Raw genomic sequence first — 17194 nt, 5'->3', positions numbered from 1 at the left:
GTGCATACTTGAGCAACAAAAATTATACACCTAAACTCATCTAATTTCAAAAAACAGATAAATCTCTAGAAATCAAATTACTAAATTTGTAGGATTAAGGATGGGAGCAAAATACCAAGTAAACATAATAATTAATACTCATAGCCACATATAAAAAGGCCATTTAACTAAAATCCTAGTGATGGTTCCCTTCAGCCGACAAAATGACATTTCCCTGAATAATGGGCAGGAGCAGATGGGAGATAATCTCTTTATTCTTCCACACATAAACTGCTCTGTTTTCCAGCTGGGGGCAGTAACAACAATGTTTATAGTTAATGCTGTACTGAACAGCGCACCCAGTATGTAAAGCTAAATTGGAGAAATGATGCTAAAATCTCATCGGCATCTATGCTTAATTAGGAAGTTTTATAATGCCATTTAGCCGCAGAACGAACACACTCCTCACTGTTGGCAAATGCTTGCCTTTTATCTCCACAGAAGTGGGAGCATTTGTCTAACCATGGTGTCAGCCAACTTTCTAACATAAACAATCCTTATAGGCAAACAGCCCTGCTCCCCAATTGTGTTTACAAGTGGCTTGTGGGTGTTCTCACTAGCCTGAGCAGAACTCTTGGGAATCGCACTTGCTTTTCGCAAAGCAGCCCACATGAGGGAATAGGCTGGGAAAACCATCTCCTTGGGGTGCCCAGAATTGGCATGATCCCCTTAATTGACTTTTTAATAATGTGGAAGAATGGTGGGGGTCCATTTTCCTCTTTCTCTCCTTCATCCTCCCACCTCCTAACTGCTTGCAAACTTCAACTAGGGAGAAACATCCTGTGGTTGACTCATTTATCCAGGAGATTTTAGTCCTGTCACCAGAATCCAGGGGGTACACTGACCTATGAACACGTTCACTGGGCTATTCCACACTACCAGGGCCCATGAAACCATCATTTTCCCCTCTGCTGCAAACCATTGAAAAGCATTTAATTCTGTTACATTTTCTTCTTCCTAAACAATGTGTCCTTATCCAAAGGCACACGGTCACATGCATTTCTACCTTTCTCAGCTGAAGCTGTCACTGTGGCAGGTGGTGTGGCCAACAACATGCAGGAAAGAATTCTGCATCTTCAGCACACAGAGCAGGGCACCAGCCAGAATGGGATAACCCAATGAAATAAAGCAAATATCAAAACAAGACATAAGCTAAAAATGCTAAATAAGATGAAATGGGGAGGTGAACTAGGACAAAAGGGTACTTGGGTTCCCAGGCATGACGTGACTACAATGTGCATATTGGATGCATATTGGATTCAGCACTATCCTGAAACAGTGAGTAATGAGGCAGAGCGGTGGCAGCCGTGTGCCGTCTTTGCAAGGCTATTAAATGCTGTCATGCTCGGCTGTTAAAAGAAATGGGGTCAGTTAAATGCATCTCACTCAGTGCAGGTTTAAAAGAACTGTTCCCATGGAAGCTAGGAAGGAAGTGCAACATGGTATGAGAAGGGCTCTGGGGTGAACCTTGGCCAGCAGCCCCCAATGCACACAGAACTTTGCAATGTTGTGTTGCAGGCTGCTTGGTGGCAAGTCACCTGGGCCTCAAGAAGGTGTTCTCCACTGAGTGCACTGCAATGTAGATGCCTCTGTTCCAGCAAGGAATTGATCACCCAACCATGACCTTCTGAGGCTCCCTGTGTATCAGAAAGGTGGTGGCATCAGAGGCGGGTGATGTTAAGCTTAACACATAAAAAAAGGCATAGATTAAGTTTTATAAACTCAAACTGCAATAAGAGAGGTCTCAGGAAAATAATGAGGATTGGTCTTGCAGTTGTACCTTGATACCCAGGAATGAGTTAAGTCAGGAAGTTTAAAAGGTGAGCCAGTCCTATGCCTATTGCAATATTGTGAACAGTCATTGAAATAAACAAGGGAATAGTGAGTCATCTGTGTTGTTTTACCAAGTCAAACAAGTGGATTGCTCCTTGAGGTGTAATTTTGACTCATTTTGTTTTGTTTTCAGAGGTCCCTTTGGAGGGGATTCCAACAACATATATGAATCTTTATTTTTTAACTTAATGTATTTGAAACTGGAAATAAGAAAATTCGATGGCATTCCCTTATTCATTGGGTATACATTGAATTGAGAGTGTATACACTTTCCTGAGATTCTTGATGATTCCTTATTGGTTGACTGTCATGTGGTATTATAACTTTGACATTGGTTTCCCTCTTTTTGATTTAGCAGTGAACATCTACATTCTTTCCTACATACTCATTCCTGCCATATTTTGCAAAGTTTCCTTATCAAACTCATTGATGTGATTCAGATTTTCTCAGGTGTGAATATGTGGGAAAGAATTTAAAGATTGTGGCTTTGGTGTTAGGAAACCTTGGGTTTGGATCTAGTCTGCCCTGCTTCCTGCAGAGTGACCTTGGGCAAGTTATATTCTTTCTTTCTCTGATTTTCAATTTCCCCCAGTTAGAAACAGGAGAAGAGTATTATCTGGCTTCCAAATCCATGGTGGGCTGTATGTACACAAAAGTCTTCACAGACCCAGCCCAAAAAATAACTCAGAAAAGATAGCTTTGTGTTTTCCTCACTTCCAAGAAAAACAAAAAAAAATTATCCACTCTAGAGTAGAGGCTGTCTCCTGAGAAACTTGATCTCTCTCAAGATCAAAGAATGTGTGACTAAGATAGAATCATGATTTTTTTTTTTAATGCTCTGACTGGAATAAATTACTGAGCAACTTTTATTTTTCATGAGAATTTTTAACATTAAGTTTCATTTAAAGTATCCAGAACCAAAAATTCCCAATGAGATGTAAGTTTGAGAAACTCTCCTCTAGGATACAATTGACAAAATCTAGGCCACTGCCTATTTTTATGAATAAAGCTTTATTGGAACACAACCACATACATTCATATACAAATTGCCTGTGGCTGCTTTTACTCTACAATAGCCAAGTTGAATAGTTGTATCAGAGAATTTTATGGTCTGAAAGCCTAAATTATTAACTATCTGACCCTTCCTAGAAAGATCTTCCCAACTCTGTAACGATCTCTGTAAAGATCTGTAAAGATCCCCCCTCACCCCCCGTAATGATGCTTATTCCATTAGATCACTCATTGGACTTGCTAAAACTATCTCCACCACCCAGAAGAATGCCAGGCACTGAATAGGCTTTCACTAAATATTTGTTAAATGAATAAGTGAAATGTTGAACTGTCCAGAGATGGGATTATTCTTCCACTGACTTTCAGGATAGATATGTTTTGAAAGGTTTGGGATACTTTAAAATTTGGGCAATCAAGTCACATGAGATGCTCTAGGATAACATTCCATTTTTACCAACCCAGAAGTAAGCCTTTTGAAAAGCTAAATTTGTTTTTGCAATAAAAGGAGTTAATCTGTCACCTGCTAAACAAGTTCTAAATTTTTATAGATTTTCTTAAGACAAACAATCCCTGTGGTTTCTACCTCGATAGAATGAAGAAGAGCAATCACCATGAGAGCTCTGCTTAGCTTCTGGCTTCTGTAGGAAAGAATGGGCTGCCAGGCAGAAGCCATATATGAATTTTGTCCACTGAAGGCCTGAGTTTAACCCCTAAGTGACTGTAACACTCTGATGGGAAGCCATCAGAATCCCAAGTGTAGACCTGGGCTAATGGGGATTCTCTTAAAAACTGGCTCAGCAGAAGAAGCCTATGTTTGAGACTGCTGATACAGAAGCACAGGGTCAGCTTTCCCAGGAAAATGAGGAATAGTATTTAAGAGAGTCATACCTACAAAGTAGCATGGAAGGCAACTCAACTACGTCCCACACAGGCTGCCTCTTGTCATTTTAATGGTCTTCTTTACTCTAGGAAAAATCCATGCCAGGTCTCCAGATACTCTGCAGATCCTGCCAAGGCCCCAAAAGGATCTGAAAGCAAAACAAAACAGAACTGCAATAAGCATGACAGTAAGCCCAATAAAATGAGGAAGGTGAATATTTCAATCGATTTGTCAGTTTAATTTTACTAGCAAGCAAAACATTTCCAAAATGGCAAGCAAATTGTAACTGAGTCCCTACAGAGTGAGGGTAAGCAAAGGAGAGGGTTCCTGAGATTAATGCCCCAGCAGCTGCATCCCCGGTTCAGTCTCCTAGGTAGTATGAATAATGGATGGACTAAAAGGCAAAATGCACAATAATGTTCTTTTATTAATGAAATGAAGACTATTTGTGATGGCTAGCAATAAATTAAGAAAAGCAAAAAGGGAAAAGCAGTCAACGTTTGCCTCTGAAAAATGCAGTTACTTAAATACAATAATTACTGCTGTGACAGAAAACATTGCCTCACAACTAAAATGAGGTACATCCCTTGTGAATCCTGCCTGTATTGCAGAACAGAAATATCTTTGATCCATAGACTCTAAGGCCTATTGTTTGCTAAGAGAAAAACGTAACCCATTATGGTAGATTGATGGTGATATTAAGCATATGCATAGAATTTCATAGGTGAAAGTCTCCCTAGAGATCATGAGTGATAGCCCCGCCCCCTCAGTCTATGGGTGTGGAAACTGGGGCTCTGTGTGGTTAGAAAACAAGTCCAAGGTCACATAATTAGCTGAGCTAGGACAAAAAGCTAATTCTCCTGACTACTACCTACTGCTGCTACCAAGGGGATTAAACTAAAGCTACCCGACAAGACAAGCATTATGGAGATGTGGGGTGATTCCGACTAGCAAACACAAAACTAATGCTGCAATTCATATTCTTGATTCCTTCCTGACCTTCCTCCTGTATTGCTAAAATTTCCCTTTAGCATTACATAGGATATACCAGATGGATAGTTCATGTGAATTTATGCTAATTTCCAAATTTAATATCAGGAAACAAGGATTTAAAATATCCAAGCACTGTGTGGAAGACAGCATCATTTCGTTGTAACAGAACAGGCCACTGGCCAAATTCATTAGGTAGATCTATTGTTGGAATAAATCTCCTGGTTAGGCAGGCACTGCCTTTTATTTATGTATGCCTGGCGTTATAGCAGGTACTGAAACATGGTGGATATTAATTTCTCTAAGACTTCCATGCATGTGACCACCTGAGTACAGGCTGAGGTTACCAGCATTATTTTACTAAATTCAATTTCACACTTGCTCTAGTAGTTATCAGGGGCTTTTGATAGTCAAAGGCTTACAGTTTGAGGTAGGCATATACAGCATTTCTCCTGTGTATAACAGGTTTATATTAGTTCATTTCTCCATGCCATTTAATCAACTACTAGTTCTTTCCCACTTCACAGCATAGTGGTCACAATTACATACATATTTAAAGTAACTAGGTTAGAGCTTCATATTTGGTGGTACCAGCCAACACCAGAATCTCAAGAGATTTCTTACTCCCCTCTAACCTGTGATAATTAGCACCAAAATGTGATAACACAGTCTTCAGTTCTCTCAGGAACTCTTAATGAAGTGGTAACTTATAGAGGAGACACTTGAGATTTCTACCGCAAGTTCATGCATGCCCATTCCACCAAAGCTACAAGCCATGAACAAAATAACTAATAAAGTAAGAAACCTGTTAGGAAGTCTTGAAGTGTTAATGGAACATCAAACCTGTCCCTGAAGACATACTCACTTTACAAAGATAGGTGGTACACACCTGGGCAATTTAGGGAGACCCTATCTCAAAATAAAAAATAAAAAGAGCTGGGAATCTGGCTCAATGGTAGAGTACCTCTGAATTCAAAAAAAATGACATCTGGAAATTTTTTGTGATTAATATAGAGTAAGACTGCTTGTCAGAAAAAGTTGAAAGGGCCCAGAATTTAAGTTTGTGGTGCAACCCTTCAGAGGACAAATTATGTTTTAAATGCTTCGGGGGTATCAGTTGGACTACATTTTTAATGACAGTATCTCCCCAAAACTATATAACAGTGTATATATTTATATATTCTATTTTCTTGCTGAATTGTTCATTCCTGGTCTGTATTCAGGGGCTACAAAATTCAATTGTAAAGGGTGAATGCATCCGTGTGGAGGCAAGTTAACTTTACAGCCACAATTGAAACTCTAAAGACAAATGATGCTGCTTACTGTGATAAGAGCTTGGACACGAGGAGATGTTTTTGAATGGGTAAATGCATTAGTATAAAAGAATATCCACTTTATCTGAAATAAGAATTTGACATTAGAAACAAATTGCATACATAAGTATTGACTCAGTAACTTCAACTTCTTACTTTTTTGTGTCATAGAGTTTTTTGGGTTTCTATTTTGTGTTTTCATTATTCAGAAAGTACATAATCACCTAAAAATTACATATTAATTAAGAAGTATGCAATACATGTCTAATATGTATACCACAGTCTGCTAAGCATTCTGGAAGATGTAGGGAAGTTTGAAATTGTACCATAGAGGAATTTACATGATGTTGGAGAAATGTGCACAGAAAAGGTAATAAGAAGTCAGCGTGCAATTAAGTGCCAAAACCAAGGCAATTATTGCCTGAGGGATTTAGGGGGAAAAAAAAACTGTGATGCAGTGGGTGAGAGGTCATTTCAGGTTGGTGAACAGTTTGAGTCAAAATTCAGAGGTGACAATGACTAAAGTACACTCAGAGCTATGGCAAGACTGTTTGGATGGTAAGGGGAAAAGCCCCAAACCACACAATGGATTAAGCAAGAAGCTAATTTATTATTTTACATAACCAGAAAGGTCTATGGGTAGGATCTGGTTTGTGTGATGGATGGATTTGTTCAAAGCTTGGTTTCCTTTTGTCCTTCAAATCTGCTTCCAAGTTGGTTTTAATCTTAAATCCACATGGTATCAGGATGTGAGAAGCAGCTCCAAGCTGGGGTTCTTTGCAAAAGTGAAATCCCAGCAAAAGGTCTCACTGTGTCCTATGACTAGGTAGTGTCCCCATCTGAGCCAATCATGGCTGTCAGGGAATGAAGTTAACTTGGGCTTGTTCCTAGGTTACAAACCCACTCCTGCCCCATCCCCAGAGATGGGCGAGGGTCATCTTTACTGGAATCATAGAGTATGGAAGTGAAGAGGTGTTCAAAGGGAAATTTAAAAATGGCTAATAGAGGTAGCAGAGTAAATGGATTCTGTACTAGAAAATCCAGTGTCTGCTCAAAGGGAGACAATAAGCCAACTGATGTCACAGAATAATTGTGAGTAATAACGGGAACTAGACACTGGAAGTTTTCATTGTAAGCACATTGCCAAGGTTAGGAGAAGGAATTGGACTTTATGAGAAATTGTAAATAAATTGAACCTTGTGGAAATTGACCTGTCAGCTGTGTTCAGGAGGTACTTGGGGTTCGGTGCTCCAGAGAGAAATTGGTGACCTCTGTTGGACTGTCCAATATTTTAAAAGCCACAACGTTTATAGAGTATCTGTTGTGTGAACTGTGGAGAATACAGAGAGGATGCCCAAGACTTGATCTTTCAAAGAAGCCTACAGTGTGGTGAAGAAAACAGACTTGATTGTGGAGGCAGGATGCAGAGTAATAGCAGTATGTACCAGACTGTTGTAAAAACAAAAAAGGAAGAACTTTCTAAAATGAACCAGTCCACAGAGCTGAGAATAGAGTAGCCCAGGGAGCAGAGGCCTGTGGACAGAGAAACCCTTTCCAACATCTTTGAGAGTAAATCGGTTGGGATCACTCAACGTTAGTCACAGTCTTTTTTGAGACTATTAGGAGAACCTGGATGAGTAGGAAACTGCATCTCTGTCACAGAACAAGATCTCCCTAGGAGTTTACACTCCCTTAAATTTAGAATGGGGTTGGACTCAGTGGATCTTGACCTACTGTTCCTAAGAAAATTTTCTCTGATCAGCAGCATGGGAACACCCTTGTTTTTGATCCTTGGTGTCCCTGTGGTCTTCTCAGCCCACTCTGGATGGAATTGGAGAAGTGGGGAATTACTAGAGTGCAAGGACTTCATTTTATTCTGTTCCACTAGATTTCAGAGTAAATGGGAAGGAATTGCTTAAGCCTTCTGCAGAAGTGACTTCTATTCCCAGTTAGCAATACAACATGGGCCAGTCTCTCCTCATGCCTGGGCCTCAGTTCCCTGACTGTGCAGAGCCAGCATTGGACAAGGAAGCATTATACAGCCTTTTTCGACTCTAAGTCTATAGATTTAATAGAAACAGCCACCTTTAATCCATGACATGTGCTCATGACCCAGGTATCTTTCCAGGAATAAGTGTCATGAGAATACTGGGAAACCATGCAACTGAAAGTTCAGGAGCATTTGAGCATGAAAGTTCATCTATAGAGGTGAACATTTAGAAAGCTGCTAACTAGCAAGTTTGGCAGGAGTGGGCAGAACTGACCATTTAAACAGGAACAGGACAAGAGTTCTCTGGTAGTGGGACAAGTAACAAAGAGAATATGATTGCTCTTCCAAGGATTTAAAGAAATGAAGGTAAAAATGAGTATAATGGGATCATCCAAGCATGGGCTCAATATTAAGGTCACCAGCTTTTGCATAAACTGAATTTATGGTATTTGTGAAGAAATGTCCTATTTCAGTGACTGCAGCCAAGAGCGTGATTTGGATAACTGAGTGGATTTTCCTAAATATCATAAAATTGATAGGTATAGACCAAAAGGTACATCTATGAAGTCTATACAAATTCAACAAGAAGAATGAAACGTAGATGTCAATTTTAACAAGTCAGTTATTGAATCATTGAATGGAAAAGTATATTAAATATCAAGACAGTGCCAATGTAGTGAGGGAGGGAGGGAAAGTACTCTAGATTGTAATTTTGCATTCCTTTCTTGTGACCTGCAGTTACCTAATTTAAAAATACTCGTTTACAAAAAAAAAAATGAATAATTTACATTTATGGAAGTCTTGAGTGTTATAAAGCAGTTATACATCCATTTTACCTACAGCAACTCTTCAAGGAAGGGAAAAAAAATATTCCAGGTCCTTATTTAACAGATGAGAGAACTGAGTGAATGGTTCTCACAGCCAGTGACAGACAGGACATGCCATTCCTGGCCACTGGCCCTGTGTGCTTTCCTTTTCCACATTTGACTGCCTGTGTTCACTAGTCAGAATGCAGCCCAACACCAGTGACTTTTTTTTCTTCCTCAAGAAGGTAGAAATAGAACTATTTTTATGACCAGGAGAAGAGTTTATATTACCCTTGGATTAACAACAGAATGCTTTTTATGTAAGTCAGACTAAATAGACATCTGTTTTTTACAAACATTCAACTCCACACAAACAGAACATGTTCAGTTTGCTTTGAAAGCAGAATACCATGTGTTGTAACTTTACAATGTTTTAAATAAAGTTAGGAATTTAGGTTTAAGATACTGAAAATATCATAAAATCATTGAGTATAAGACAAAGAACTATATATACGAGGGTCCTTAAAAATTCAACAAGTAGAAAAATCAAAGGTAGACATTTCAACAAACTAGTTATTGAATCATAGTATTAGCTATCTAGTGAAATGAGAAGTGAGTTATTAAAGTTTATTGTCCTCATTGGTTTGTAACACTGTTAGTCAGTGTGTGGATAGTTTTTAAAGTAGAACGGTTCAGGCTAATGAAGCCATTTACTATACTGGTTCTACACTCTGTCTCTATTTCTCTCTTTATTACTTCATTTTGGGACTTTGATTGCTCCGTTTTAGATCTAAGATTGTTCTAAATACTATACCACAACTGTATGAGGGGCTTAGTTTTCACTTTGTTCTCAGAACCAGGCTGGCTATAAATTTATCTCAGTTCTTTGAAGAAGCTAACAGTAAATTTTCAAGAGGAAAAAATGGAGGCATATATTCCTATAGAAGAAAAGTAATCTCTTAAAAGCAGAATAACCTCCAGGCTACAACCTTTTAAAGAGGGACTTTCAAACAAGCACGCCTTCGACTTTTATATGTGTTCTATATTTTTCTTCAGGCTTTGTACCTGCTCTTCTGCTTTCTGTGTAAGGTTTCGCTATAATGACCCCTTTCCTCCCCACACCCATTAAATCTGTGATGAAGTCATGCTGTTCTTCATTCTGATGTCGTAATAACTTCCAGAGCTATAGTCAGATAACATCCTGGGGATCATCTGAGGTTTCCTCTGGAAAATGAGGCATAGAGCTAGGAGTTCAAACACCTACAAAAGCAAATCACAGTTTTCATAAACGGCCACATGCTAGGATGAAAATGAACGTTGCCAAGTGAACTTTGTGAATGGAAAAGCTTCCATTTGGTTTAATTGCATTGAAAGCCATGCTCAATTTCAGATATTCAGACACTCCTCCTCATCAATAGATGATAAGATAATAGATAATGGTATTAATCATTTAAAAGTGAAGGGGGTGCTAAAAGAACAGGGTGAGCTTGTGGCTCTGTTTTCATGTCAAGCAACGTCATCACCTTTTCATCCTTATTGTTCAGCTGTCCTCAGCTGCATGTTGATCAGGGCTTCCCGGGGAGCATCCCTAAATGCCACACACAAAAAGACTGAGACTACCATTTGCCACAGGGATGTCCCTGGCCAGCCTGGGAGCCACCAAGGGTAATAGATGTGGAGGTGGCAGAAGCCTGGGTAGGTCCAGGGATAGTTCCAACCTGTGACATCATCCATCCTGCCTGTGTCTGCAGATGTCTAAGGAGCACCTTTTGTGGGAGCAAAGAGTTCCCCAACCGTGGCGACTGTTGACAAAACATGAGCCATAACGGACAGGTTAACTTGGCCAGCATATCTTTCCAACTTCAGGAAGTTCTAGAAAGAGTTCCTCCTGCCATTGCCTTCGGCCTAATTGTCCTCTTTCTCATTTTATGCCCCTGCTAGACCACCGCTCTTGATAAGGAGAGGCAGGTTTTCCGACGAAGACGCAACCAGGATGTGAGGAGCCGGTACAAGGCGCAGCCAGCTCCGCCAGAACTCAACTCGGAATCGGAAGACTACTCCCCGAGCTCCTCCGAGACTGTTCGCTCCCCCAACTCACCCTTTTAATAAGCCCCTTTTACTCAAAGTCCTAGCTTAACCCTTTGAGACTCTGAGATTTTTTTCCCCAAAATTTATGTGAAACAGTTTCATCTGATCTATCTAGCGCTCAATGCTTGAATGGCAGAAGAGAAAGTGTGTTTTCGGGTATCTTTGTAGCGATTTCCCTTTACTGAATGAGATGGCACGTGTCGTTTGTGAAGATGGTAATTTGCTGCTAATAGGGTCCTCAAAGGGTTAAAGCTAATTTGCAAATTTTTTTAAACATAGAAGCAATGAATGTTTTCATCAGTCAAGTTAGGATCTGCAGTATGTAATATAGCACATGTTAACCCTCTGAGTGCATAGAATTTTATTGAGAATCCTTGCTGGGGAATTTTTCAGGCCTTTGGATGTACACGCACATGTTTCTTGATTTTACTGCAGATCAAGGGGTGTTATTAAAATGCTGAAACGTCCAGACAAGAAGGGGATCTAGAATGATCTCTTGCTTGTCCTTTTCTGTGGGTTTAGAACATGGCAGGTTTATAACTTCAGCATATGCACCCCTCTTTCCTCTTCATGATCCTATTAGGAAAAGGGAATTTTTTTTTCTTCTTTAGAAGTATAACCATCTGCTGCAGTGAGGCCTGCATGGTGGGGAGTGGAGGGAATTGGGTTTGTGGCAAACAGCCTGACCCAGGAAATTGTCGGTGCCCTCTCCCCACAAACTGTCTCCATACAAAGATGTACTGGTGACGCCTCAGAAATGCTGCTTCTACATCAGCTGCTGCTAGTGCCAGCACAGACCCTCCAGGGATCACCATGGCTTATCTTGTGCTTGGTGAGGGAGGGTCTGTCTGCTCAGTATCAAACATCTACAGGAAAGAAACAACTGGTGGAAAAGAGCAATAAATTGCCAGGTGCTCAATAAGGCTGGGATTTCAAATGGAAAGAGGAAAGAAGATCCTGTACATTTTCTCATCTGCTTTTTTTCATGGTTCTGTGGTCATCAGTGTGAAAGCCACACATAGTATGAAATCCATTCATGGAAGAGCTGGGGCACAGTGGAGCTAGAGGCAAGGGATTTGCAAGGTGGCTGAGGAGAAAGCATGTAGGAACACTATCCAGAATGTTCTAAACCAATTCCATGTGCACCTTTATATAGTCTCTCTGGAAGAGCAGGATATAACACCTAGAAGATGGCCCTAAGGATAAAAATTCCATTCCCCAAGATGATTTTTCTTTTTAATATACCGCTATCATTAACCATGTGCGGAAACATTTGTTTTCCTTTGGACTAAGTCCGGTCTGAGACCCGAATTTCCACTCCTATTACCAAATCTCTCACTGGTAGGAGAAACTCCAGGCCTGGGTTTCTTCTGGAACATATCCCATTTCAGAACAGGGGATTACCATTTCCTGTTCATTACAGCAGAACTCAGAGAGGAGGAGAGGCAGGGTCCCAAATCAAATGTTCTCCTAAGATTTGCTCAGCTCTGTGATACAGAGAATAATCAGTGAGTGATATCTCATGAAATTTGCATCTGGATGGCTGAGCAGTACTTATTTCTTCAGTTTTGAATATGCTTTAATATCACAGAGTCTTAAAATTTCTGAATTACATTTCTATATTCAGTTCTTTGTTTCCAAATTCACACTGAACTTCAATTGCTACTTTTTACCCTTCAATACTTAAATTGTGGTCTATGCTCTGATAGATTATCAAATCACATCTCATTGCCTTTGCAACACAAAACTCCTAGGTTTTTCGCTCTTCCACTTTTACTAAGGGTTTAATTTTCCCTATCTCTCTCCTTTTAGACAATCCAGAAATTATAACACCTAAAATCATAGAGTAGCATAAACCAGCAAATCAGTTGAATTGTTTTTTTTTTTGGAGGGGGGGCAAGGGGCACAAAATACCAGGAAATATGTCAGTGTATAGGTTGATTCCATTTTAGTAAAGAATACTGAACTGGTCTGAACTTACTGCTTTCTCTGAAATTATTAAGTGAAGTGCCGTTTCAAGGTGAAAGAGTAGGTTTTTAGCTTGGCCTCAACTCTAAATATGTGAATATAAAAAATCCTATGGCAGAGACCTACTTGCAGTAGATTGTTGTTTTCCTTTTTTTCCCCTCTGAATCCCCCCCACACACATGGGCGTAAAGTGTGTTGCTACAGTATTGAGTGTACAGAACCTACAATGCATGTCTCAGGCCTTTTTCCATTATCATCTAAGGGGAATTCTGGAGTGTTTCTCAGCATGCTGCAGAGAGGCAGCTCAGAAGAATGCAGGGACCATGCAGCATGAGGATCCCGATGCCTCCCTGTAGAATTGGAGTGATCTATGCTGAATAAACAGTGGAATGTGACCTGTCAAGTAGAAATATTGAGTAATCAGATGGAATGGAATCTTTCCAGCATTAAGCTACCAAGATCTCGAATGTCAGAGATGTACTCAGAGGGTTAATAGACAAGCACAAGGCATGCCGATGACGTTGGTGTATCCAGATTGCTTTGCTTTTAACCAGTGCTTTCTCATTTTTTTCTCGACATTCTTGGGATAGTTCAAGTTTGAAATAATTAAGTGGTGGTGTTCTTTAAGGAATTTCTATAACCAAATTGATCTTATTTTTTATTTCACTTATCATAGAACAAATATGTACCATTACGGCAGTGTATCTCCGTAATTACCAATTTATTCATCGCCACAAGTGTTTCCATATTTTTTTTCAGGTATTGAATATAGCTCTTATGGTGGTGGCCTGGTGATGGGAACTGTCTTTCCTTTACTGACATATGACCAACCATATGATATTTTCAAGGGAATTCTAAGATTCATCTTTTCAGTTCAATAGTAGACTAGCTGAGGAAGAACTCCTTCATTATTTGCATCGTGTAAATCATCTCTGTAGATGAGAACTGTTCATGTTAATGAACACATTTTTTTTTCTCAATATTGTAGCAGAAATCATTTTATTCATCATGGTCAATGAATATGTGATTTGCTCCAGATCGTTAGAAGGAAAAGTAAGATTACAGTCATTGGAAATGTTTTTACCGTAGCCCTCATCTAACTTACACGTGGTGCATATTAAAATAAGCAGAAGGAAAAAAATGTGAATAAATTACTGAAAACACTCCGTGTTTTGTATTCAATGAAACCTTCCTGCAACCTGCTCAGCACCCCCACCGGTGGTGGTTAACAGGCCCCTCAGATATTGTTGAAAGAAAGCAATATATCCATGAATGAAGGCTAAAATTGCAATCCTTTACCCTTTGAGGCATATTTCAGTTGAGGAAAAAAGAAAAATTGACTTTGAGGGTCACGGCGCTACTGTATACCAAGGCTCAAGCACATTAAATCACGGTTGTTTGCTGGCCAACGGCATCCTTTAGACAACTGTATCCCCTGAGTCGAAGCTGGATTGTGCTGAGGGAGAGCTTTCTTAATATTATTGTGTTGCCCCTAGCCCTTCTCTGGGTAAGGATCTGTCAGCATTTCCATGATAAACTCCTATTCTCAAAGGTTTTTAATTTGACCATAAAAATGTGCTCCAGGCCAAAGTTTGCTATACAGGGTCTGTACCAGAGAGTGAAGGTTCATTTCCCTCTCTTCCCAACTTCTTTCCATCTCTCCTGATAAAAGAAAGAAAAGAAGAAGAATCCAGTATGTGTTCTTAATTGTGATTTCAGAATTTTGTAAAATAACCAGATCCTGGATGATAGTTTTAACATCATTATTCATTTGGATGTATTTTCTTTGTTGTGGATGTTTTTAATGGATCACCCGGCATCCAATGTAGATAACGTATCTTTTCTATAATTAGTAAGTTATTCATTTTGTAAACGGCTACATTATTTTCTTTTCTTTTTTTTTTTCCGAAGATTTTTTTTTTAAACTTGGTCAGTTCAAAGGTCAGCCTTTACCACACGTGTGATCTGCCATTTCCCTTAGGAGTTTGGGAAAATACACTCAAATAGACCCTTACTTTGCATGCAGTATAGAGGGTCAGATATATGCTTCTTTGGATATATGGATTTCCTTATTTAATCATCAAATTTCATGAAGCTGTTCTAGTCCAATGGGGAAAAATAGTGACTAAAAGCACTTCCAAAAGTAACATTTTTGGTCAATTCAAATGCGGATAGCATAAAATAATACATTTCACACTTTCTTTATTTAAAAGCAAATAAATCAATGAAACTTGAGGACACACTAAACATTTGATTACTGCAAAAGTGCTTTAAAAATTGGCTCAATGGTGCTTATGCATGGAACAGTTACAAACGGGTCCTTGGGACTGTCAGATGGAATCTCTAGTTTGTATGTAATTACACACTGAAGGAGGAGGTGCTTTTAAGCCAGTCTTTTATTTTTTAGTCATCTCAAATATGCAACCATCCATTCAGTAACATTAAGGGTCATAAACTGGTGGGAAACAGGAAATGCAGTGTAAAAACTTAGAATGCCTCTGGCTGGAGTGTCTTAGTTTGTTTTTCTGTTGCTGTTGGCTTCTACTCTCAGGCTGGTGTGGTGATTTTTTCAGTGAGTGAGCATCTAACTGGCAGGTGTTTTGATCATGAGGTTTGCAATATCTTGCCCATAGAGACAAATGAGAGATCTAGTTTCATTCTTTTTCCCTAAAGGAAAAGCAATCTCCAATGTTAAACTATATCTGTAAATTTCCTTAATATTCTTTTTTTAGTCAACTGAGACCCTTAATGTTGCTTTAATGTAAAATTGTATATTTTTGTCTGTGATATACTTTATTAATTTAAAGTAATAGTTCTAAAGCCTTCACTGTTGGTATTAAAAGAAAGTAGAATTATAAAAGTGATGTTAAAGACTCTAATAATGTCATTTCATTCCAATTCAATCAAATGTGGTAAGAAAAAGACCTTGAATAGTTCCCTAGGGACAATTTCTCACTTGCCATTGACATTAATCTTTGATGTATTCTCAGAATAAATAAAAAGAAATTGAAACTGGTCCAAGGTTAGAGTCATATCCTCAATAACTTTTTTAAAAAATTTTATTAGGAAATTAATAATAGCCTTTTTCATTCTGGCTGAAAGAAAATTATTAAAAGATTAGTTGAGTGTGAAATTAAATAGTATTTTGCTCATGCATACTAAAAAGATGGACTGGAAACTTGCACTTAAACAAGTTTCCAAAAGGTTTCAATTTGATAGAAGAAGAAAAAAAAATCAATGTTTCCTTTGAAAATACTGAATTTATCACTTGCTGCATGGATCAGATGGCGTAGGTTAATCTTTGATTTTCAGAATCCTAATGAAATAACTTTCAAATGATTTGTGTCTATGATTAAAGGTGGAATGAGATCCAATTTTTTCCTAATCCTTCAGTTTAAGCTAATAAATGTAGGTTAATGTGGAATGAAGTCATCTGTGATATGTTTATTTATTAGCTGAGCTTTTTTGATGTTGCCTGTTTTTATGTAAAACATGTTCTTAAAGTTAATAAAATAATAATTCTTGGTGTATGAACTACTACATAATACCCTAGCTGCTGGGTCTAACTCCTCAGTTCACGTTGCTATCATGGAGTGAAATTTCATTTAGTTCAATTCAGAATTGACACATTCGGTCCACGAAGGAATAGCCCAGCTGTGTTCTTGGGGGAAACTCTCTCTAGGCGAGGCTTTAAAAATTAGTCATGCGGTCAGAGTGTAGCTTTCCCACATGTCCTCCACAGCACAGTGTGTATTTCATGAGCATAATTCAAAAACAGCTATTCCAAAAATGTCCCTTTTCATATATTACCTTCCTGCCTGGGCCAGTGACTTGGATAAACGCAAAGAAATCAAATACCATTCAGCCCTATTTTATCCTTCAACCTATATGCACAAGCTCTCCAGAGAAGAGTGTTGTTTTAGCCACTAACCTGTAATTAGCTGCCATTTTTATAGCAATTTCCCATTAGGCATTCCACATGTAATATTGACCTTAGAGAAAATTGCAAAACTGCACAGTGGAATGAAGTTCTTTCCTGTTGAGTTTCTCAATGCTAGGAGATTGAAAAGTCAGCCAGGAAGAGTGACTGCGGGTCCCCTGGTGTCTTTTAGAAGGTGCCAGAATATCTCCACGCACTTGTAAAATTAGCAGTCACCTTCCGTGCCATCCACAGGCTGCTGCAGCTGCTCTTTCCCCTGTTACTCTTCTGTAGTGAAATCACTAGGCCCTTTCTAGACTCTTCGGGCAACTGCTGTGAAACAATAGCTAAAGTGAT

At 39.0% G+C, this 17194-nt stretch overlaps 1 protein-coding gene across 4 annotated transcripts in view; it reads left to right on the top strand.

Moving 5' to 3' along the window:
- Positions 1 to 16448, top strand: part of Dclk1 (doublecortin like kinase 1) — a 327730-nt gene extending 311282 nt beyond the window's left edge. For all 4 annotated transcript variants that reach the window (XM_048800837.1, XM_048800838.1, XM_015484208.2 and 1 more), the window contains one exon: positions 10804 to 16448. In XM_048800837.1, coding sequence (XP_048656794.1) covers positions 10804 to 10968 — 165 coding nt within the window. In that variant the 3' untranslated portion in view covers positions 10969 to 16448. The remainder of the gene's footprint in view (positions 1 to 10803) is intronic.
- Positions 16449 to 17194: the final 746 nt, after the last annotated feature.

The sequence above is a fragment of the Marmota marmota genome, unplaced genomic scaffold (genome assembly GCF_001458135.2).
Source record: "Marmota marmota marmota unplaced genomic scaffold, marMar, whole genome shotgun sequence".
Classification (NCBI taxonomy): domain Eukaryota; kingdom Metazoa; phylum Chordata; class Mammalia; order Rodentia; family Sciuridae; genus Marmota; species Marmota marmota.
Note: the sequence above shows the minus strand (reverse complement) of the source record. Positions and strands in the feature narration are given on the sequence as shown.